Here is a 25,666-nt window from a genome sequence, read left to right as displayed (position 1 = left end):
CATTTGAGATAGAATCAGAGAATTATACGTCACAGAAGAAGCCCTTTCAGCCCATCGTGCCTGTGCCTGCTCTCTGAAAGAGCTATCCAAATTAGTCCCACTTCCCTGCTCTTTCCCCATAGCCCTACAAATTTTTCTTTTCAAGTATTTATCCGGTTCCCTTTTGGAAGTTACTATTGAATCTGCTTCCACCATCCTTTCAGGCAGTGCATTCCAGATCATAACTACTCGCTGTGTAAAAAAATTTCTCCTCATCTTCCCTCTGGTTCTTTTGCCAATTACCTTAAATCTGTGTCCTCTGGTTATCGATCCTCCTGCCACTGGAAACAGTTTCTCCTTATTTACTTCATCAAAACCCCTCATAATTTAAACACCTCTATTAAAGCTCTCCTTAATCTTCTCTGCTCTAAAGAGAACAACCCCAGCTTCTCCAGTCTCTCCACATAACTGAAGTCCCTCCGATACTGGGACTACTTCCACTGGAGTAGAGAAGGATAAGAGTTATAATACAAGCTTTTAAAATTTTGAAGGGTTTTGATAGAGAAGAGAGAAAGATTATTTCCTCTGGTTGGAGACTCAGTGACAATTTAAACTTGTCACTAAGAGAGTGAGGAGAGGGGTTAGGAGCAATTTCTTTAAGCAGACGGTTTATGGAGCATAGACTGCTTCATCACGGGGAGTGGGTGAGGCAAAGGCCACTCCACTTTAAGGGAAGATTAGATAAACATACAGAGCAGAGGGAGATATAGGGCTATGGGGCGAGCGCAGGGCAGTGGGATTAATTTTGGATTACTGAAACAAAGAGCTGGCACAGACACGATGGGCTGAATGGCCTCTGTCTGTAATATGAAGTTCTACCTGCATCCACACCTTGCAGTACTTTCGCTGCCTATAATTACTACACACCTCCTGTAATCACTACTCCAAAACAAACCATTATTTGACTTACCTTAAAATCTGTGTTGTTTATGTGTTCAAACACTAGCGCAGGTGTCCGAGACTGAGAAAGGCCCATTCCAAGACATGGAAAGAAAAGAAAGTTGTTTTTAGTCCTGCGTGTAGATAAATAAGGTCTGTTCAGAAAGGAAGAATCGCTCCAGACTAAATTAACTTTTAGCAACATTTCCAAATGAGCTGTACACAGATCATTCATTAATCTAATACCATTTCGCTACATAATTCTACGCGGTTTGGCTTTTGAACCTCACTTATTGGCCGTCTAAACAGCGTTCCTAAGGGCAAGACAACAAGCAAATTCAGCTCAGTGGGTAAATGTTGTATGGTCTGATACTGAACCACACAGACCAGGGAGTCCTCATTTGATCACTGGTCCGGGCAGAGTTATTCAACCTTATTTGGGGTGCTGATGGGGATATTACAAGTGGCTCCACAGGTGCGGGGTTTAAAAATATAACACGTTATCAGATACGGTCATTATATAGTGGCCATTGCTGGACAATGTGTACCTGCACGTCAGCTGAGGGCATCACTGAGCTTGTCTGTGATACCTCCCATGGTCAAAAAACCCGCCCACACTCAAATATCCAGGCTTAATGCGTGAAGCAGCACCAGCCCCTCCCCCACAGGGTGTCGACTCTCCGACTGAGCAAGTCACCGGCTTCAGGAGAGGAGGGAGAAAATAATCAGGAAACACAACAGTGGGCACGCCACCCGCTCGGAGGATCCCTCCAGTGTTCCTGTCGGGTCAGACACTGGTCGATCGGGATCTTTCCCGTGCCGTTCAGAATCCAGGGTTTCACTGCTCTGCAGCCGCCTCTCTCCTCCACACGGAATCACTTACGAGTTCTCAGCCGATTCACAAAGTGGGACCAGCGACAGTTTTCAAAAACTTATCATGCTATTTTTCGGTGGGTGGGGGGGGGGGGGGGGGGGGGGTGCGGTGATGGGCGAGGGAGAGAAGAGATTAAAAACCCAGTTAAAGCAAAGATACTATGCGAGCACGCTGTCCCAGGAGCACTGACGCGCTGCGCTGCAGAACCACGATTCCTCTCCACCACCGATTCCTGAGCTCAGTGTGCAGCCGGGGGAGGGACGTGTTAAGCACAGGCTACGTATTTATCCACTGGGACAGTGAGAAAAGTCAAGAGGGGATACACACCTGGGTAGCTCAGTCATGCTGGCTAGTAACAGCAGTCACAGTGATGGGGACTGGTCAAATCACTTGTGTTTAGGGGGAGAACATAAGAAACAGGAGCAGGAGTAGGCCACATGGCCACTCGAGCCTGCTCCGCCATTCAATAAGATCATGGCTGATTTTCGACCTCAACTCCACTTTCCCGCCCGATCCCCCGATCCCCATTGAGTCAGGGTGCGGAGGTGGGGGGGGGGGGGGGTGGAAACAGAGGAAGATAGGATCAGGAGGAGGCCATTCAGCCCCTCAAGGCTGTTCTGCCATTCCATTAGATCATGACTGACCTGTATCTTAACTCCATTTCCTCGCCTTGGTTCCGTAACCCTTAATGCTCTTGCCTAACAAAAATCTCTCAATTTTTAATTGACCCCCAGCCTCAACAGCTTTTTGGGGGAAGAGAGTTCCAGATTTCCATTCCCCTTTGTGTGAAGAAGTGCTTCCTGACATCACCCCTGAACAGCCGAGCTCTAATTTTAAGGTTATGCCCCCTTGTTCTAGACTCCCCCACCAGAGGAAATAGTTTCTCTAAGAACATAAGAAATGGGAGCAGGAGTAGGCCATACGGCCCCTCGAACCTACTCCACCATTCAATAAGATCATGGCTGATCTATCTATCCTATTAAATCCTTTAATCATCTTAAATACTTCGATCAGATCACCCCTTAATCTTCTATACTCAAGGGAATACAAGCCTAGTCCATGCGACCTGTCCTCATAATTTAGCACAGGTATCATTCTGGTGAATCTGCACTGCACTCCCTTACTATTTCAAATCAGTAAAATAAATAGAAAAAACTGAAACAAAAACAGAAAGTGATGGAAATACACAGGTCAGTCTGCATCTGTCCCTTCATCAGAACGCAAGGCATTTAAAAAAAATCTGATTTTGGGATGTGGGCAAGCCAGTATTTATTGCCCATCTCTGATTGACCTGAAAGAATCAAGAGTGCAGGACTGGAGTCAGGTGTAGGCCAGATTGGGTTCCCTCCCCTGAAGGACATTAGGGAACCAGTTGGATTTTGACCAAAATCCGGCAGCTTTCACGGTCATTTTTTCCCTAGTGTTTAACAACTAGCCACGGTGGGATTTGAACTCGCAACCTCTAGGTTACTGGTCGAGTACCTTAACAACTGGGCTGCCGTAGCCTTGAAGGTTGATATAAAATTGAGGGAAAAGTGAGGAATGAGAGATTCAACAGATATGCCAGAGGGACGGGGCAATTAACGACCAGCAAACTGCTCAACAGAAAACCATAGGTCGTGTTTCATTATACATGCATGTTTCTTATGAATCATTGTGCTATTTTAACTGAAGTTAAAATTTTGTTTAAGTTTTTTTTTAAACTATATGGGGGAAAAAGGTCAGATTCTCAAGCCAAATTAAAAAGCTTTGATTCCCTTGCTTGTTGGAATCTATGCGTCTGCAAAAACAAAGGCATTGCTGATAGACTCCAATAAAATTGAAACGAGGACACTGCTGGCATGAAAAGAGAAACAGAATTCTGATATGTACTGAGCGAGCGGTCACTTATATGGAGACGTGCACGTGGTTAAAGCGAGTAACGGTTGTGAGGATTCAACAAAATGTTAAAAAACAGAAGGGAGGGCTAACACGCAAGAGACCTTAAGGACGGTTAAAAACAAGATAAGGGGAACAACAGACATCAGAAACCTGACCTTATGTTCCAAATATGTAAGCCACTGGAACTGGTCCTGACAGGTGGATTATAAAAGGTGTGTAGAGGACCGGGGTGAATTGCTGACAAGAGGAGCCTACGATAGTCCAGGAAGTTGCAACACAGCTAATCTGGGCGAGGGAACGGGGAGCTGACAGACGTTCGGGGAAAAGGACACAGGTTCTAGCAAGCACATGGGAGTGTATAAATGTTGGACTAAATTCATCAATAAACTTAGAATGATACTGTATTATGAAGTGTAGAAACAATAAAGAAACCAAATAAAGGATTTCAATCAAATACATCTGGTTCCCGACTCTCTGTTCCCGAGCCGAGCAAAATTAATAATCACCACGGACAAGTTCGTTAGTGACTGGGGGGGGGGGGGGATATAATATAGGTAAACTGTCACAGAGGGGTTAGTTACGGTAATTACGTAACAGCGCATCAATATAAACGATAGTCAGTGAGGCAAAGACACACAGGGAGACCCACACCAACAAAAATGTTCTATTTTCTTGCCTTTTTGTTTGTGAGACCTTTCAACTCATCCTTCCAGGGAGCATCTACAATTCCCCCTTCACAGCATGCGACTGCTTCGAAGGAGAAAGCCTCCGAAAGCTTGTGATTTTCAAATAAAACTGTTGGACTATAACCTGGTGTTGTAAGATTCCTTACATTTGTCCACCCCAGTCCATCACTGGCATCTCCACATCATGTGAAGGTGGGGGCAGCCAATCTCTGAAGCACCATCAGTGGATGACTGTAACTGATCAAATGAATTGCTCCTTTGCCTCTTATTTTATCTGGGCCATTCCACGCGGGCATTTTCCTATTGCTTCTGCTTGAGCCAGCTCAATTCAGTATTGAAGTGAGCTTTGACGAGCTCTCCCCACCCGCGGCTGAATTCACCTGTCCAACTCTCCCTCACCTGTTTTCTCACACTCTGCTCTCTCTCGACCTGGTGAATTCACCTGTCCAACTCTCCCTCACCTGTTTCCTCACACTCCACTCTCTCGACCTGGTGAACTCACCTGTCCATTCACACTCCACTCTCTCTCGACCTGGTGAACTCACCTGTTCAACTCTCCCTCACCTGTTTCCTCACACTCCACTCTCTCTCGACCTGGTTAACTCACCTATCCAACTCCCCTCCACTTTCTCTCTTGACCTGATGAACTAACCTGTCCAACTCTCCCTCACCTGTTGCCTCACACTCCACTCACTCTCTCACCTTGCTGCTGCCACCTCGGGCCCATCCTGTCTGATGAACCCTGCGTCAGTACGGCATTAGAAGTGTGGCAAATTGCTGCCCTGATTTAATTTTGAGGTTCAAGGGCATGTTGACCAGGGGAGGTGCCAATTGCATATTAGGAGGGACAGCACCAGGCAGCAGCCAGTTGGAAGGGGCCAGAATAGCACTGCTGAATTTTGGGAGGGAGGTACATGGTAGAACCTGGAGGTGGTCCTGGATGGAGAGGGCTTGATGGGCCGAATTGACTTTTCTTTCTCTGGGTTTTCTTATGGGCAAATAGCTGACTGAAATGCAGCGGGTGGGCCTGGAGAACATAGAGCCAGGAGGCTGGGAAACTACAAGAAAGTTAGTGCAGCGAAATTTTATTCATCAAAGGGGGCTCCATGGTAATTCTTTAATTTTGAGCAGGACTGAGCAGCAGCACAAAAGCCACCCGAATCTCTCCTCCATTTCATTCCAAGATACAACACTCTCATCTGATGCATTTTACAGGAACGATCTCTTGGTGTGGCTGGCAGAAGACTTGTAATCACTTTCCTCTGATCGCCGATGTCCCCTCCTCCCGACCTTTCTGCCCAACTGTGAACCCAAAAGCTGGAGTAAAGCCCCCCGGCAATGTTCGGTACTCACCACTGGGTCTTTTACTATGTCTAGCAGGTTTATGATATTGGGACCACCACGCAGGTTCTCTAAAATCTTTATCTCTCGCTTGATCTTCTTCTTTTTTACTGGCTGTGGAAACAAAGAATTTATGTAGAATTACACAGAATGTACAGAAACAGGCCATTCGGCCCAACAGGTCCATGCCGGTGTTTATGCTCCACACGAGCCTCCTCCCTCCCTACTTCATCTCACCCTATCATCATATCCTTCTATTCCTTTCTCCCTCGTGTGTTTATCTAGCTTCCTCTTAAATGCATCTATGCTATTAGTCTCAACTACTCCTTGTGGTAGCGAGTTCCACATTCTCACCACTCTCTGGGTAAAGAAGTTTCTCCTGAATTCCCTATTGGATTTATTAGTGACTATCTTATTTTTATGGCCCCTAGTTCTGGTCTCCCCCACAAATGGAAACATTTTCTCTACGTCCACCCTATCAAAACCTTTCATAATCTTAAAGACCTCTATCAGGTCACCCCTCGGTCTTCTCTTTTCTAGACAAAAAAGCCCCAACCTGCTCAATCTTTCCTGATAGGTATAACCTATCGGTTCTCATATCATCCTAGTAAATCTTTTTTGCACCTTCTCTTGTGCCTCTATATCCTTTTTATTAAATGGAAACCAGAACTGTTCACAGTGCTCCAAGTGTGGTCTAATTCAGTAGAGTTTGCACGGGATTCGTAAAACAAACGCAGTGCCCTTGCAATCTGCCGACTGTGTGCTTGTAGCAGTCTCCATTCTGAGTCAGAAGGTTGTGGGTTCAAACCCCACTCCAGAGACTTGAAGCACATAATCCAGGCTGACAGTCCAGTCCCAGTACTGAGGGAGTGCTGCACTGTTGGAGGTGTCGCCTTTCGGATGAGACGTTACACCGAGACCCCGTCTGCCCTCTCAGGTGGATATAAAAGATCCCATGGCCACTATTTCGAAGAAGAACAGGGAAGTTCTCCCCGAAGTCCTGGCCAATATTTATCCCTCAACCATCATTAAAAAACAGATTATCTGGTCATTATCACATTGCTGTTTGTGGGATCTTGCTGTGCGCAAATTGGCTGCTGCGTTTCCTACGTTACAAGAGTGACTATACTTCAAAAGTACTTGATTGGCTGTAAAGCGCTTTGGGATGTCCTGAGATGGTGAAAGGGAAGTAACTGAAAACAGGAAGAGAAAACGGAAAAATGCAAGTTGGAAAGAAAAAGCACACGACTAAGTAATGCAGTATGACTGGCCATCAACACCCACCTTCAGTATTTTGACGACTACTTTCTCGTTATTGGTGATGTTGATGGCTTCAAAGACTTCGCTGTATTTTCCACGGCCTAATTTGCGAACTAACTGATAATCGTCCTGATTGCTGTGGGAGGAAACAAAGTAATAATAGCAACACTTGAACAAGCTAACCCGTCAATCACAGGTCACTTTGTTTGGCCACTTTGGAACCGCTATCTCCTCTGTGGTGCTGACAAATGGGTAGGGGGAGGGGGCAAGAGGGCAGAGGGAGACCCCAGGAGTCCTTACTCAACCTCACTTGTTCTGGAGCCTTTACTTACCACTTGACAGCTCCAACAGTGGGTACCTAGATCCTGAAAAGGACGGTTAACAAGACACTGGATAATTAACCACGGGTTCAGGAGAATTCGATTTTTTGGATAAAAGGTTTATCTAATTCATTGATGACCCTGAGCTGAGATTACAACCCAAAGACGATCTACTTCCATCTCCATGACAAATTAAAAACTGGGGGCCACCATAAGAGGAGCGAGGAAGCGAGTGAGGCAGCGGGCGAGGCCAATAAATGCTGGCCTTGCCAGCGACGCCCACATCCCACGAATGAATAAATAAACAGAGAGGGAGAGAGAGAGGCAGGGAAAGAGAGACAAAGAGAAAGAAACAGAGAGAGAGGGAGAGATAGATGGAGATAACGAGGCAGAGACAGACAGACAGAGACACAGACAGAGAGAGAGAGAGACACAGACAGACATACGGACAAAGAGACAGAGAGATGTGCTTACCCCCATTCAACGACATGCGATTCATAGTCCCAGTACTCGCGGGGTCGCTGTGTGTTAACGTCCGCGTACACCCGAGCCCTGCTCGGCACTGGCCCTGACATGGTGTGAAAGAGATGAAATGGCCACTTCCTGCGTTACCTGCAACACAAGGTGAACAGTTAATTTTCAGTTACACTTACACCTGTTGTCCCTACAAAAGTGGAATCGTGCTTTCCACCTGATCGGTTGGGTACAAGCAACATTCCTAAAAAGGACCTGCTGACAGAATCAAAAAGACAGGTAGTGCAGACAACTCAGACTAGGGGGTCAGCGCAGGCTTGTGTGTCCAGCATTAGATTCACAAGAGGGGGAGAGACAGAGCTCAGGTCAATATAAAACAGTAATCATATAGGTCAGCGCAGTGCTGCGGTTTTTAAAAAATCGTTCATGGGATGCGGGTGTCGTTGCCCATCCCTAATTGCCCGAGAAGGTGGTGGTGAGCCGCCTTCTTGAACTGCTGCGGTCCGTGTGGTGAAGGTTCTCCCACAGTGCTGTTAGGAAGGGAGTTCCAGGGTTTTGACCCAGCGACGATGAAGGAACGGCGATATATTTCCAAGTCGGGATGGTGTGTGACTTGGAGGGGAACGTGCAGGTGGTGTTGTTCCCATGTACCTGTTGCTCTTGTCCTTTTAGGTGGTAGAGGTCGCACGTTTGGGAGGTGCTGTCGAAGAAGCCTTGGTGAGTTGCTGCAATGCATCCTGTGGATGGTACACACTGCAGCCACTGTGCGCCGGTGGTGAAGGGAGTGAATGTTTAGGGAGGCCGCTGGACCATCTAGTGGCATTTCATAGTACGTAGAATGTGCAGCACAGAAACAGGCCATTCAGCCCATCTGGTTTATGCCGGTGTTTATACTCCACATGAGCCTCCTCCCATCCTAATTACCCCTTCCCATCTGCTCCCATATCCTTCTAATCCCTTCTCCCTCATGTATACATCAAGCCTCCCCTTAAATGCATCAATGCTATCTGCTTCAACCACTCCATATGACAGCGGGTTCCACATTCTCACCACTCTCTCTGTGTGAAGAAGAGTTGTGAGAATATGAAACAATTCAGGCTAGAGGGTGAACGCAACCTTGCATTAGATCCAGCCACAGGATCAGAGAGATCCCAGGTAGGTACAGAGTAAAATGGAGAACATCAAGTGGCAGAACACTGACTTTTGTCTCCACTTTGACTCTTTGAATTCAACACTGAACACTGGAGTTTCTAATTCCTAAACGTACACAAAGGTGAACGGTGCTCCCTGCTCCAGTCACGTACTGGATTCAAGCTACAAAATTTGTAGATTGGATCGAGAACAAATGCAATTCAATGTTAAAACAGTCACTTGATTTTATCCCTCTTGTTGAGCCACGTATTGGGGGATGCACGGCCAGAGAATTGTCCCTTCCAAAACAATTTGCGGGGACGAAATGTTTTACACTTGTGATGTGCAATATAATTGCAAAGTGGCCAAACGTACATCGTTGGAGTGCGTTACACAGCTACATTTGCAAATACAGCAACTAACCAGATCGAACTCTATTTCTGCAATGGTCCCGATGCTGTATCAATTAGGGCAACCCCATCGCTGCCAAGAACTGATACAAACTTTTACCTTAAAGGCACTAAACCGATCTTGTCTGTGGTGTTTTTGCACCCCCCCCCCGCCAATCCAATATTTTCTGGTGCTAATCTGAATTGGAACACCCCAATAAAAGGGAAACACTCCAAATTGTCGAGCACAGCACATGACATGTCCAGCTGAACTTCTCCAACAGTTGTTCCCAACTGGACTGGATTTTGCCACCAGGTTAACAGCTATGCAACTGATCATATTTCTCTGACCAAACTACAGGAGTTGGACCAGCCTAGGTTTAACATACGGTTTCTTGGGACAGGGCACCAACACTGCACTTTTACCTCAGGGAAAGGGTCTGAATTTAGCAGGGTGTCACAAGGTCATTACAGACGAGGAAGGCCATTCAGCCCATCTTAATTATTTCATAGGAACCCCCTCGAGCCTGTTGCGTCATTCAATTAGGTCATTGCTGATCTGTACCTCAACCCTATTTACTGGCCTTTATAGAATCATAGACGGTTACAGCACGGAAGGAGGCCATTCAGCCCATTGAGTCCGCGCCGGCTCTATGCATGAGTAATCCAGCTAGTCCCACTGCCCTCACATTTTTTCGTTTCAAGTACATGTCCAGTTCGCTTTTGAAGGCCATGATTGAATCTGCCTCTACCATCCCCTCGGGCAGTGCATTCCAGATCCTAACCACTCGCTGTATAAAAAAGTTTTTCCTCATGTCACCTTTGGTTCTTTTGCCAATCACCTTAAATCTATGCCCTCTGGTTCTTGACCCTTCTGCCAATGGGAACAGTTTCTCTCTATCTACTCTGTCTAGACCCTAGTAAAATTGAAGTCAATGGGAATAAGGGGGAAAACTCTCCAGTGGCTGGAGTCATACCTAGCACAAAGGAAGATGGTCGTGGTTGTTAGAGGCCAATCATCTCAGTCCCAGGGCATTGCTGCAGGAGTTCCTCAGGGCAGTGTCCTAGGCCCAGCCATCTTCAGCTGCTTCATCAATGACCTTCCCTCCATCATAAGGTCAGAAATGGGGATGTTCGCTGATGACTGCACAGTGTTCAGTTCCATTCGCAACCCCTCAAATAATGAAGCAGTCCGAGCCTGCATGCAGCAAGACCTGGACACCATCCAGGCTTGGGCTCATAAGTGGCAAGTAACATTCGCGCCAGACAAGTGCCAGGTAATGACCATCTCCAACAAGAGAGAGTCTAACCACCTCCCCTTGACATTCAACGGCATAACCATTGCTGAATCCCCCACCATCAACATCCTGGGGGTCACCATTGACCAGAAACTTAACTGGACCAGCCATATAAATACTGTGGCTACGAGAGCGGGTCAGAGGCTGGGTATTCTGCGGCGAGTGACTCACCTCCTGACTCCCCAAAGCCTTTCCACCATCTACAAGGCACAAGTCAGGAGTGTGATGGAATACTCTCCACTTGCCTGAATGAGTGCAGCTCCAACAACACTCAAGAAGCTCGACACCATCCAGAACAAAGCAGCCCGCTTGATTGGCACCCTATCCACCATCCTAAACATTCACTCCCTTCACCACTGGCGCACTGTGGCTGCAGTGTGTACCATCCACAGGATGCACTAGAGCAACTCGCCAAGGCTTCTTCGACAGCTCCTCCCAAACCCGCGACCTCTACCACCTAGAAGGACAAGAGCAGCAGGCACATGGGAACACCACCACCTGCACGTTCCCCTCAAAGTCACACACCATCCCGACTTGGAAATATATCGCCGTTCCTTCATCGTCGCTGGGTCAAAATTCTGGAACTCCCTTCCTAACAGCACTGTGGGAGAACCGTCACCACACGGACTGCAGCGGTTCAAGAAGGCGGCTCACCACCACCTTCTCAAGGGCAATTAGGGATGGGCAATAAATGCCGGCCTCGCCAGCGACGCCCACATCCCATGAACGAATAAAAAAAAACCTCTATCAAATCTCCTCGTCTCTGTTCCAAGGAGAACAACCCCAGCTTCTCCAGTCTATCCACATGACTGAAGTCCCTCATCCCTGGAATCATTCTATTAAATCTCCTCTGCACCCTCTCTAAGGCCTTCACATCCTTTGCTCCATATCCCTTAATACCCTTACCCAACAAAAATCTATCGAGCTCAGTCTGGAAAATTTCAACTGACCCCCAGCTTTCACAGCCTTTTGGGGGAGAGAGCATTCCAGACATTGTGCAGACCAGACGTCCTGCTCAAACTGTGACAAGGATCGGCTTGAAAACTAATTTTCTAACATCTATAGCCACTGGAAAAAGCCAACAGTCAGCAAAAACACCTAACAAGTTCGAGTTACAGCCAAGGAACGTTCTAATCTTTCATTCCGAGCACAGTCGATATAAAAGATCGAAAAGATATCTTACTCACTGCATTTTTCATTCCCTTCCCACATGATTGGGCTTGATTAAGGTCACCAGGAAAGCTGAGTGAAACGCATTTGTCACTATCTAAAGTAGCACTGCCCTATTATTGAGACCTTCCTTTTCATGTGGAGAGTGGTCCATTGCTACTTGTGCTTCAAATAACAGGTGCACGTGTTCAAGTCCGTAGTTCCCCCACTTGGTGAAGTCCCATAAGATGGTCAGGGTGAGAAGCGTCTGGTGCATTGGATGTCTCTCGTCTTCTACTGACTACAGCAGCAGCCCAGTTAGTTACACCAGGCATTCTGTGCCAAAGCCAGCCCTGCAACTTGGACGTAAAGGTGGGAAGGAAGGAAGGAATGGAAAGGGAAGGAAAGGAGGAAGAAAGACTTGCATTTCTGTAGTGCCTTTCACGACCTCAGGAGCATCACAGCCAATCATAGAAACACAGAAAATTTACAGCACAGAAGGAGGCCATTCAGCCCATCGTGTCCGCACCGGCCGAAAATGAGCCACCCAACCTAATCCCACTTTCCAACACTTGGTCTGTAGCCCTGCAGATCGCGGCACTTCAGGTACACATCCAGGTACTTTTTAAAAAAAATGTGTTGAGGGTTTCTGCCTCTACCGCCCTTTAAGGCAGTGAGTTCCAGACCCCCCCATCACCCTATGGGGGGAGAAATTTCTCCTCAGCTCCCCTCGAATCCTTCTACCAATTACTTTAAATCTATGCCCCCTCGATATTGACCTCTCTGCTAAGGAAAATAGGTCCTTCCTATCCACTTTATCTAGGTCCCTCATAATTTTATACACCTCAATTAAATCACCCCTCAGCCTCCTCTGTTCCAAAGAGAACAACCCCAGCCTATCCAATCTGTCCTTGTAGCTAAAATTCTCCAGTCCTGGCAACATCCTCGTAAATCTCCTCTGCACCCTCTCTAGTGCAATCACATCCTTCCTGTAATGTGGTGACCAGAACTGTACACAGTACTCAAGCTGTGGCCTAACCAGTGTTTTATACAGTTCCAGCATAACCTCCCTGCTCTTATATTTTATGCCTCGACTAATAAAGGAAAGTATCCCGTATGTCTTCTTAACCATCTTATCTACCTGTCCTGCTACCTTCAGGGATTTGTGGACATGCACTCCAAGGTCCCTCACTTCCTCTACACCTCTCAGTATCCTCCCATTTATTGTGTATTCCCTTGCCTTGTTTGCCCTCCCCAAATGCATTACCTCACACTTCTCTGGATTGAATTCCATTTGCCACTTTTCTGCCCATCTGACCAGTCCATTGATATCTTCCTGCAGTCTACAGCTTTCCTCCTTACTAACAACAACGTGGCCAATTTTTGTATCACCTGCAAACTTCTTAATCATGCCCTCTACGTTTAAATCCAAATCATTAATATATATCACAAAAAGCAAGGGAACTAGTACTGAGCCCTGCAGAACCCCACTGGAAACAGCCTTCCAGTCATCAAAACACCCATCGACCATTACCCTTTGCTTCCTGCCACTGAGCCAATTTTGGATCCAACTTGCCACTCTCCCTTGGATCCCATGGGCTTGGACTTTTTTAACCAGTCTGCCATGTGGGACCTTGTCATAAGCCTTGCTAAAATCCATGTAGGCTACATCAAATGCACTACCCTCATCGACCCGCCTTGTTACCTCCTCAAAAATTTCAATCAAGTTAGTCAGACACGACCTTCCCTTAACAAATCCGTGCTGACTGTCCTTGATTACTCCGTGCCTTTCTAAGTGACAGTTTATCCTATCCCTCAGAATTGATTCCAATAATTTGCCCACCACCGAGGTTAGACTGACTGATCTGTATTAACTCGGACTATCCCCCGCTCTCTTTTTAAGCAACGGTACAATGTTAGCAGTCCTCCAATCCTCCGGCACCACGCCTGTATCCAGTGAGGATTGGAAAATAATGCTCAGAGCCTCCGCTATTTCCTCCCTTCTCTTAACAGCCTGGGATACATTTCATCCGGCCCTGGTGATTTATCTAATTCCAAAGATGCTAATTCCCTTAATACTTCTTCTCTCCCTAAGTTTATCCCATCCAATATTTCGCACTCCTCCTCCTCAACTACAGTGTCTGCATCTCTTTTGTGAAGACAGAGGCAAAGTATTCGTTAAGAACCATACCCACATCTTCCGCCTCCACACACAGTTTATCTTTTTGGTCTCTAATTGGCCCTACTCTTTCCTTAGTTATCCTCTTGCTCTTATTGTATTTATAAAACATCTTTGGGTTTTCCTTAATTTTACTTGCCAGTATTTTTTCATGCCCTCTCTTTGCTTTCCTAATTTCCTTTTTAATTTCACCCCTGCACTTTCTATACTCCTCTGGGCTTTCTGCAGTGTTGAGTTCTCGGTGTCTGACATAAGTTTTCCTTTTCTGCCTTATCTTACCCCGTGTGCTCCTTGTCGTCCAGGGAGCTCTAGAATTGGCAGTCCCACCCTTTTTCTTTGTGGGAACATGTTTACTCTGAACCCCTTGAATCTTCACCTTGAATGCCTCCCACTGCTCTGATATTGATTTACCTTCAAGTAGCTGTTTCCAGTCCACTTTTGCTAAATCACTTCTTAGCTTAGTAAAATTGGCCTTTCCCCAATTGAGAACTTTTACTCCTGTTCTATCTCTGTCCTTTTCCATAACTATGCTAAAACTAACTGAATTATGATCACTACCACCAAAATGCTCTCCCTCTGATATTTCTTCCACCTGCCCAGCTTCATTTCCTAAAACTAAATCCAGAACTGCCCCCTCTCTTGTTGGGTGCAATGAGGTTGGTAGTCCCTGTTGTAATGTAGGAAACACGCAGACAATTTGAACACAGCAAGGTCCCACAAACAACAACGTGATAACGAGCAGGTAATCTTTTTTAGCGATGTTGGTTGAGGGATACATATTGGCCAAGGCATCAGGGAGAACTCCCCTGCTCCTCTTCAAAATTGTGGCCGCAAGATCTTTTACATTCATCCAAGAGGGACAAGGCTTCGGTTTAACGTCTCATCCGAAAGGCAGCACTGGGAGTGTCGGCCTAGATCACTTGCTGAAGTCTCTGGTGTGGGACTCGAAACTACGACTCGCTGATTCCGAGGCGAGCATGCTACCCACTGAGCCACGGCTGAAATTAGGCAAGCTTAACTCGAGAACCACAACTTCACCTTTAACCGCTTTGATATTAGAGAGCTGACTGTCCCATCAGTTAACATTAATTAATCAGCATTCGGATGGGTGCAAGCACATGGAGTTCCATTACATTGGGCAGAAACAATGTGGATGGCAATATGACACTCAGGCCTGCAAGTAAGGCGATGCTTTCAAACCAGCATGCTATAAGCCAGGTCTGATTAAAAACAAACGGGCAAGCTCACAGAGGACCATTTAGAACATTACCACCAATCGCTCAAGAAAACGGGTGTCTGGGAGTGAACCCGATGTCCGTGCCAGTCCTGATGGATCAATATTTTGAATGAGATTTCAGCAGCATTGTGCCCAGATTCATATTCAGATTCGTAGCCAAGTTGAATTTTTTTTTGTTCGTGGGATGTGGCCGTAGCTGGCAAGGCCAGCATTTATTGCCCATCCCTAATTGCCCTTGGAAGGTGGTGGTGAGCCGTCGTCTTGAACCACTGCAGTCCATGTGGTGAAGGTTCTCCCACAGTGCTGTTAGGAAGGGAGTTCCAGGATTTTGACCCAGCGATGAAGAAGGAACTGCGATATATTTCCAAGTCGGGATGGTGTGTAACTTGGAGGGGAACGTGCAGGTGGTGTTGTTCCCATGTGCCTGCTGCTCTTGTCCTTCTAGGTAGTAGAGGTCGCGGGTTTGGGAGATGCTGTCGAAGAAGCCTTGGTGAGTTGCATTCTGTAGATAGTACACACTGCAGCCACGGTGCGCCGGTGGTGAAGGAAGTGAATGTTTTGGGTGGTGGATGGGGTGCCCATCAAGCAGGCTGCTTTGTCCTAGATGGTGTTGAGCTTCTTGAGTGTTGGAGCTGCACTCATCCAGGCAAGTGGAGAGTATTCCATCATACTCTTGATTTGTACCTTGTAGATGGTGGAAAGGCTTTGGAGAGCCAGGATGTGAGTCACTCGCTGCAGACTACCCAGCCTCTAACCTGCTCATGTAGCCACAGTATTTATGTGGCTGGTCCAGTTGAGTTTCTGGTCAATGGTGACCCCTCAGGATGTTGATGGTGGGGGATTCGGCGATGGTAATGCCATTGAATGTCATGGGGAGGTGGTTAGATTCTCTCTTGTCAGAGATGGTCATTGCCTGACGCTTGTCTGGCGTGAATGTTACTTGCCACTTATCAGCCCAAGCCTCGATGTTGTCCACGTCTTGCTGCATGCGGGCATGGACTGCTTCATTATCTGAGGGGTTGCGAATGCAACTGAACACTGTGCAATCATCAGCGAACATCCTCATTTCTGACCTTATGATGGAGGGAAGGTCATTGATGAAGCAGTTGAAGATGGTTGGGCCTAGGACACTGCCCTGAGGAACTCCTGCAGCAGTGTCCTGGGGCTGAGATGATTGGCCTCCAACAACCACTACCATCTTCCTTTGTGCTAGGTATGACTCCAGCCACTGAAGAGTTTACCCCCAGATTCCCATTGACTTCAATTTTACCAGGGCTCCTTGGTGCCACACTCGGTCAAATGCTGCCTTGATGTCAAGGGCAGTCACTCTAACCTCACCTCTGGAATTCAGCTTTGTTGTCCATGTTAGTACCAAGGCTGTATTGAGGTCTGGAGCCGAGTGGTCCTGGCGGAACAGTCCCTCAGCAAAAGGGACACACAGGCAGCCTGTTCCCAACTAGTTACTGTGGTGTCGCAGTTATAGTACTGAACCAGCAACCCAGTGGCCATGACTTCAAATTCCACCACGGCAAGTTGTGAAATTCAATTAAATAAATCTGGTAAACTGTGGGTTGGCACCAGAAAAATGACCCTTACCCAGTCTGGTCTACCCGTAACTCCATTCCCACACTACGTGGCTGACTCTTAATGTCGTCCTCTTAAGTGGCTTAGCAAGCTACTCTCCTTCAAGGTGACCCACCATCACCTTCCAGGGCAGTTGGTACTCTATGCCTTGCTGAAACCTAAAAAGGAGGAGCAATGCATGAAATTGATTGATTTAATTTGTCCCTCTTAGATTGTTTCTTGCATGTGTTGCTATCTCATCATGCCATATATATCATGGAAAATGATCCCAATCAGACTAGCAACACTCCTGAAGTGATTTAGAGCTAAGCCATGTCAGCCATCTTCCACACATCTCATTAACATGGCCAGTTTGAGGGGCAGCAGGAAGCATAGGGCTACACACCAGCTGGATTTGCACCCAAGTTAAACACGAGGGGACATTTTAAAGAAAAAGCAAAACAAAGTCAAAACCTTGGAAAAAAAGTGCACACAGCCAGGATCTGCATTTCAGAGCTCCACTCCCCAGCACCCAAATACATAGAAGTTATAACACGGAAACAGTCCATGTCAGCATTTATCCCCGAGCAAATTTAACCCCGTTCCTAAATTCCCCCAACATCTCTCGCTCTCTTTAACAGGCATCAAGACAGAATTCCAGCCAGCCACACCTACCTTCCCACTCACTCCCAACAAACAGAATTCCTGACCCACGCAGCATTTAAAACATTTAATCCCCATCCAAGTAAGAAGTATTTCTCAATTCGTTGGGTTTTCATTGCTCAGCACAACCACAGAGCTAATTACTCATATCTTCATTGGGGGTCGGACGTGCAGGTGGTTAAACCGAAGCCCTGTCTGCCCTCTTAGTTGGATGTAAAAGATCCCAATGGTGCTAGTTCTCCCCGGCACCCTGGCCAATATTTATCCCTCAACCAACGTCACGAAACAGATTATATGATCATTATCACATTACTGTTTGTGGGACCTTGCTGAGTGCAAAGTGACTATACTTCAAAAGCAATTAATTGGCTGTAAAGCATTTTGGGACGTCCTGAGGTTGTGAAATGCGCAACATAAATGCAAATTCTTTCTAAATGTCCTTTAGGGAAGGAAATCTGCCGTCCTTACCTGGTCTGGGCCTATATGTGACTCCAATCCCACATCAACGTGATTGATTCTTAACTAAAATGAGCCTAAGCAAGCCACTCAGTTGCATCAAAACAGGGCAACTAAAGATGGGCAATAAATGCCGGCCTTGGCAGCAACGCCCACATCCTGAGAATGAATGAATAAAAAGAACACCTTGTCGTCGGACTGTGTTTTGTTCTGGCCATTGACGGAGCACCCCGGAAATGCCAGCAATGCCACCAAACCTCTTCCAATGGAGTGCAAGACCAGTAAACTCATCCTGGTGTCAGTGAGAGAGTCAGGCAGTCTGCAATCACCAGCCTCCTCCTCCACCACTCTGCATGTGCTGGGAAGTCCAACACACTGAGCCAACTGAATACAGAACTTTGCTTTAAAACCACAGATTCAACTCGTCACCTCACAGCCACACCACCAGACAGCAGATGAGACAGCCACTTTAATCCTTAAATCCCTAATCACAGCATCCGCTGCACTGCCCACGTGGGACTGAGTTAAGAATGCCAGCTACAGCACCTGCCCTGTAACCGTATGGAGTCAGCTCATTGAGCAAGGGTTAAACTGCTGGTCGTACTATTCACCAGATGTTCCCTCTATTCCCTGGATGAGGGTTAAAGCCTTTATGTTCTTGCCTCACCCCACGTGACCGCCTTCGCCTTTATAGGAACACAGGAACAGGAGTAGGCCATTCAGCCCCTTGAGTCTGTTCCGCCATTCTATTAGATCATGGTTGATCTGTCCCTCAACTCCATTTACCCACCTTAGATCCATATCTCTTAATACCCCTTACCCAACAAAAAGCTATCACTCAGTTAAGCCCTGACCGGAATACAGTTGCTCTAACTCTGGCCTCCTGTGCATAGCTGCCCTCCTCTCCATTCCACACGCAGCTTTCTGCTGCCTGGAACTTCCTCCCTCTCCTTCCTTTTTGCCTCTCCCAGGAGATTACATGGCTGTAGGAGGGGGGAGGGCAGGGCAAGGGAGGGGGGAGGGAGTAAGTGTCTAGTCATGATGCTCCGGCCATCGTGGTGTGGGACAGGCTTGATGGACCAGCTTGTCTTTCCCTGCCCGTCATTTTCGTATGTTTGCAAGGTCCTCCCTTAATACCATCAACTTGCTTCCCATCTTCAAATGCCTTCTCAAAACCACACCTTTAGTTCTCTCCCAACTCCCGCACCGGAGAATTTTTTTTTTTTACACAGCGAGTTGTAATGATCTGGAATGCACTGCCTGAAAGGGTGGTGGAAGCAGATTCAATAGTAACTTTCAAAAGGGAGTTAGATAAATACTTGAAGGAGAAAAATTTGCAGGGCTATGGGGAACGAACAGGGGAATGGGACTAATTGGATAGCTCTTTCAAAGAGCCGGCACAGGCACGATGGGTCCAATTTGCCGAGCAATGAAGTTATGCTAAACCTCTATAAAACACTGATTAGACCCCAGCAACTTCCTTGCTTTTGTACTCTACGTCTCTATTTATAATGCCAAGGATCCCGTATGCCATTTAAACAGCCGTCTGAATTTCACCTGCCTGCCACCTTCAAAGATTTGTGTCTCTCTGTTCCTGCACTCCCTTTAAAATTGTACCATTTAATTTATATTGCCTCTCCTCATTCTTCCTACCAAATGCACACTTCTCGGCGTTAAATTTCATCTGTCACGGTCTGCCTATTTCACCAGTCTGTCTATGTCCCCCTGAAATCTGTTACTATCCTCCTCACTGTTCACTGTATTTCCGAGTTTCGGTTATCTGCAAATTTTGAAATTATGCCCTATATACCCAAGTCCAGGACATTAATACATGTCTTATTGGGCCTCAAAATCTGGACCGAATTGGATTCTCTCCTGATTGTCAATATCGGGTGATCAACTTGTCTTATCAATTCTCGTTGCCATGAATCAAAGAAATGCCAGTACATCACTCGACATATCATGCTGCTCCTCGTGTCGATTCATTCAAATACAAATTAGATTTCTTATAGAAAATAATATTTTGGGATACAGTATATGACTAATTTGAGACATGACCTATGGTAAGTGTAGCTTGGGAGGGACAGGTGACTTTGGACCTATGGTTCCCAAAGCTCTCCACCACTGGGGTTTTCCTCACCTCATGTCTGGGTCTGTTGGAGACTGATTGATAGAGACTGATTGCCGTGATTAGTCAACACCTCCATTACTGTTATATCATCATGTGACTACAAGGATGATAGACCTCTTTTTTTTGTCTAGGAATTCTTCTTCCGATGATAGCTCTTTAACTAGAGCTATCTACTCTAATCCCAATTCTCTGCCCGTATCCTTTTATATTCTTCCTTTGAGTATTTATCCAATTCCCCTATAGGTGATGTTACAGCGTCTGCCTCAGTAGCCACTGGTCAAAAAGCATTCCGTTTCTACTAACCCTCTCTGAGGAGGGAACAGATATGGTGGATGGAGAAATGTAGTGGATGTGGTGTACATGGACTTTCTGTACTTTGACAAGTGTCACACAGGAGATTGCCGAAGATTGACAGCTATAGAATTGGGAAACACCTTTTATGCTGCATGCATGTGTAAAACAGTCTCATTGAGAGAAACTCTCCCACTTCCAATTCCTCAGCCTAGTCAACAAACATCTTGTCCTTTAAATTATATTTGCTTCTCCCAACAGTATACGGCAAGCCAGCGTTTCTGCCTTTCTTTCTTCTCTATCGCCCCCCCCCAACCTCCGCCCCCCCCCACTAATGTTTTCCTCCTTCCCTTCTGGAAGGTGTTCAGAGTCCCTGTTGGGGTACAGTTCCACAGATGCCCACCAGTACCTTGCCATTCTTTGTGTACAAGCTTTGATAGCGTGTAGATTCAACCACAGAGGGGGCATTCACAACCAAACTCCACCTTGTCCTCACCAACATCCACAATTACTGCACACATTTCCTAAAATGGTCACTGGACTGAATGTCAAGAGCAGAAGCTGGTCATTTGTTCCCTATCCAATGCAGATCACCAAGGCCGATTGCAGCTTCCCAGCTGCTGCCTAGGCTGAGATTAGAGACCTGAGCCCAGACCAGGAGGTGAACATGGTCGGTAAGGTTCAGCTGTTCAATGGGTAAACTTACTGAGCCACCAAGACAGCCTGCACCTTCCCCACCGGACTTTTCTTTCCACTGTTCCTTACCACTCTTCATTCCTCAAGAATTAGTTATTCATTTCTAAAGCCATTCAAGCTGCTGGATATCCGACGGGTCCCAAAGATCTCTCATGGCCTTCATATCATCATGTGTGCTGTCTTGTGAGTATTATTCCCTCTAATAAATCTGTAAGTGAAGACTCCGCATCTACAACTTTAATTCCTGGCACAGAGATAACAGCTCCATGCTCATCTCCCAAGCTATATTAAATCAACAGTAATGCCATTGAATCTCATGGGGAGCTGGTTTGGCTCTCTCTTATTGAAGATGGTCATCGCCTGGCACTTGTGCGGCACGAATGTTACTTGCCACTTATCAGCCCAAGCCTGCATATTGTCCACGTCTTGTTGCTTCTGGGCATGGACTGCTTCATTATATCAGGAATTGCGAATGGAGCTGAATACTGTGCAATCATCAGCAAACATTCCCGCCTCTGACCTTATGATGGAGGGAAGATCGTTGATGAAGATAGCTGGGTGTAGGATACTGCCTTGAGGAACTCTAGTATCTATGTCCTCCTGGGACTGAGATGATTGGCCTCCAACAACCACTACCATCTTCCTTTGTGCAAGGCATGACTCCAGCCACTGGAGAGTTTTCCCCCTGATCCCCATTAATATCAGTTTTACCGGGGCTCTTTGATGCCACACTTGGTCGAATGATGTCAAGAGCAGCCACTCTCACCTCACTTCTGGAATTCAGCTCGTGTCCACGTTTGGACCAAGGCTATAATGAGGTCTGGAGCCGAGTGGTCCTGGGGGAACCCAAACTGAGCATCAGTGAGCAGGTTATTGGTGAGTAAGTGCCGCTTGATAACACTGTTGACGACTCCTTTCATCACTTTGCTGATGATTAAGAGTAGGCTGACAGGAAGGTAATTGGCTGGGTTGGATTTGTCTTGCTTTTCTTGGAAAGGACATACCTGGGCAATTTTCCACATTGTCGGACAGATGCCAGTGTTGTTACTGTACTGAAACAGCTTGGCTAGTTCTGGAGCACAGGTCTTCAACACTATAGCCAGGATGTTGTTGGGAACCGCAGCCTTTGCTGTGTCCAGTGCGCTCAGCCATTTCTTGCTATCACGTGGAGTGAGTCGAATTGGCTCAAGCCTGGAATCTGTGATGGTGCAGTCAGAATGTTCTGTGTCAGGTGCAGAATCCCACACGGTGCTGTGATGCAGCCCCACGCTCCCGCCCCGCCGCCCTTCCACCCCACGCTCCCGCCCCGCCGCCCTTCCACCCCACGCTCCCGCCCCGCACTCGCCCCACATGTTGCCACCATCCCGCCCTCGCCCTCCACACCCCGCCCGGTGCCCCGCACTCCCACCCGCCCCGCATTCCTGCCCCACTGCACCGCACCGCTCTCCCGCCACAGAGGGCTTTGCACCATTTACAGGGAAAATACCAACCAGAGAACATGCTACGAAAATTGTTCCACAGGGACAAACACAACAGTGTGTACACAGAAGAATAGATTTGAGAAGGAGAAATAAAGATGAGACTACAATTTTCGCCACTGAACGGATCCAACAGCACAGCACTAGTGAGAACATTAGTCATGCTCCATCACCCACCCAACATGAGCATTCAATTTGCCATTCATTTAAACATCTTGTGACTATCTATTAATAATCGTATGTCTTGACACATTCCATTATAAATTCCCATGTCAACATTTATAATGGAAGCAGTTGTTGTATTAAGAAGCTAACAGGGGGGTACAGCCATGTACTGTTAACAGTGCTGGTTTCTCATTAGATTCCAGCACATGCATATGCATTTGAAGAGGGAGTTGTGCAAGGTACAACTGACCCAGCACAGCACCATGCTCCAACCACACTGGGTTCTGAAGCATTTACAGGCAGTATACCGTCCAGAGAACATTCGGTGAAGAATTTAATTCTGGGACAAATACAACAGTGTGTACAGAGAAAAATAGACTGGGGGAGGAAAACAAGAGACTACAATTCAATGGGCCGAATGGCCCCCTTCCGTGCTGTAACCTTTCTATGAATTCTAGGAGAATCAAGGGATATGAGGATCGTGCAGGAAAGCGGAGTTGAGGTTGAAGATCAGCTCGAGGGGCCATATGGCCTACTCCTGTTCCTATTTTTTATGTTCTTATGTAATTGTCACCACTGAACTGATCCAACCACACAAGTAAGTTTAGGATCAGTGAGAACATTAGTCACCCACCCAACAAGAGTATTCTATTTACCATTCATTTAAACGTCTTGTGACAATCTATTAGCAATCTTATGTCTGCACGCATTAAGTTATAAATTCCCATGTCAACATGTATAATGGAAGCTGCTTACGTAAACGTCACGTTGTAATTACACCCTTCCGCCAGTGGTGGCACTACAGTGCCTCAGCGTTGCACGTCCCAGCTCCTCAGCCTGTACTGAAAGGGAACTCCTAGGCTCCTACCATCTCCACTGCTTCACTTTCCAAATTCCTTGCAAGTTTTGCTGTTTATATGTAAATTAAATCCAATATCATCTAAAAATAAGGCTGGAACTTGTAACTTTAAAGCGGGGACTGAATTATGTCAGCTCGCCCTGGTCTAATTATCCCTTGCCCTCTAAACTACTTCACCTGAAGATCATGTCGACTCCCCGTGTATAATGCCACGTAAGATCAATTGGTATTATTTCTAAAAGTTTTACATAGAATTACATAGCATGTACAGCAGAGAAACAGGCCATTCGGCCCAACAGGTCCATACTGGTGTTTATGCTCCACACGAACCTCCTCCCTCCCTACTTCATCTAACCCTATCAACATATCCTTCTAGTCCTTTCTCACGTGTTTATTATTGGATTTATTAGTGACTATCTTATATTTATGGCCCCCAATTGGAAACATCTTCTCTACGTTTACCCTATCAAACCCTTTCATAATCTTAAAGACCTCTATCAGGTCACCCCTCAATCTTCTCTTTTCCAGAGAAAAGAGCCCCTGCCTGCTCAACCTCTCCTGTCAATTATAATCTCTCAGTTCTGGTATCATCCTACTAAATCTTATTTGCACCTCCTCCAGTGCCTCTATATCCTTTTTATAATATGGAGACCAGACTGTTTTCCAAGTGTGATCAAACCAAGGTTCTATACAAGTTTAACATAACTTCTCTGCTTTTCAATTCTGTCCCTCTAGAAATGAACCCCAGTGCTTGGTTTGCTTTTTTTATGGCCTTATTAACCTGCATCACTACTTTTAGTGATTTGTGTATCTGTACCCCCAGATCCCTCTGCTCCTCTCCCCCATTTGGACTCTTATTATCCAAGCAGTAAGTGACCCCCTTATTTTTCCTACCAAAATGTAATACCTCACACTTATCTATATCGAAATTAATTTGCCAATTACACACCCATTCTGAAGTTTATTGATGTCTTCCTGTATTTTGTCGTATCCTCCTCGGTATTAACTATACCCCCCAATTTGGTGTCATCCACAAATTTTGAAATTGTCCTTCTAATTCCCGAGTCCAAATCGTTTATGCAAATGGCGAACAACAGCGGTCCCAGCACTGATCCCTGCAGAACACCACTTCCCACCTTTTGCAAGTCTGAATAACCATCTATAACCCCTACTCTCTGTTTTCTGTCTGCTTGCTATTCATTCTGCTAATTGTCCCCTGACTCCACATGCTCTGACCTCTGACCAAGTGTGGAAATATAAAGAAATATTTACATACCGGGAAGGGAATGAAGAGACTGCGTAATGCATCAGATTCAGCCACAAGTGATGGAATGAAAATCCCGTTCTCGCGCTATGCTGGCTGCAAGGGCCCTCTCTCTGTCCGCTTCAAAGATCCTATGTGAAAAGGGCTTAGGGGGAATTCTAATGGATCATGAATGCATAGGACAAGGCCAGCATTGTTCCAGAAGAGAAAAAAAAATTACAAGAGCCCACACACATCTGATTAGATAAAAACGGTGGCCAGTTTGTTGTGAAATTGTTCTGCTGTTCCCAAGATCGTATCAATTGCTTCTCGGTCCAAGGCAAGAAGGCAGGACAAAAGTTTCTTTTAAATGAAGGCACAAATTTCAGTGCACCCCCGTCCACTCCCCACATTTATTTCTTCTCTTGCACCTCTTAAAAGACCAGAGGGCAGGCAAAGGGCTCCCAAAACCTCTGTCGATGCCTCCCTTCAACTAGCCATACGAAAACATGGAAGGAGCAGCATGATTCTCCACGCAGAGGCAGACCAGATAAGGCTGGGTACTATTTGGAGATGTTTTGGGGGATTGGAGCGAGGACAGAAACAGGAGAAAGATAAAGAGGAAAAAGAACGCATACAAACAGCAGTGCTCTTCCACCCTGTTACTCCACCCACACAGTCAATATCTGCACTGCTAAAACATTTAAACACACCTTCCCTATATCAATATTTCTGTACGTCAAATAGCTATAGGCTAGTCAGTGAAAACTTCCCAACTTCAGAATGGCAGTTCAGAGGATGCCTGTTGCAGTTGGCCTGGCAATAGAGACTTGTTATAGCACCTTTCATGTCCTCAGGGTGCCCCATAGGCTTCCCAGCCAATGAGCCTCTTTTGAAGTTTAGTCATCGTTATTTGCAAGTGAATGCAGCACACGATTTGGCCAACACTCGACTCTGCGGTGTTCAATTCAACAGGGCCCATTT

General features: G+C 46.4%; 1 protein-coding gene across 3 annotated transcripts in view; it reads right to left on the bottom strand.

Moving 5' to 3' along the window:
• zgc:86598 (STKc_CK2_alpha domain-containing protein) overlaps positions 1-25,666 on the bottom strand; it is a 74,476-nt gene that overhangs the window by 33,955 nt on the left and 14,855 nt on the right. Inside the window, exons 1-5 of one of the 3 annotated variants that reach the window (XM_067968988.1) lie at positions 21,942-22,135; positions 7,755-7,892; positions 6,985-7,096; positions 5,713-5,814; positions 950-1,000 (exon numbers count right to left, since the gene is read on the bottom strand). In XM_067968988.1, coding sequence (XP_067825089.1) covers positions 950-1,000; positions 5,713-5,814; positions 6,985-7,096; positions 7,755-7,855 — 366 coding nt within the window. In that variant the 5' untranslated portion in view covers positions 7,856-7,892; positions 21,942-22,135. Of the gene's footprint in view, positions 1-949; positions 1,001-5,712; positions 5,815-6,984; positions 7,097-7,754; positions 7,893-8,405; positions 8,584-21,941; positions 22,136-25,666 lie in introns of those variants that run through there. The other 2 variants (XM_067968997.1, XM_067968980.1) reach the window with 2 other exon arrangements.

This window comes from Heptranchias perlo, chromosome 2 (genome assembly GCF_035084215.1).
Source record: "Heptranchias perlo isolate sHepPer1 chromosome 2, sHepPer1.hap1, whole genome shotgun sequence".
In the NCBI taxonomy this organism is placed as follows: Eukaryota; Metazoa; Chordata; class Chondrichthyes; order Hexanchiformes; family Hexanchidae; genus Heptranchias; species Heptranchias perlo.
The sequence above is the reverse complement of the archived record's forward strand: the minus strand, read 5'-3'. Positions and strand labels throughout refer to the sequence as shown.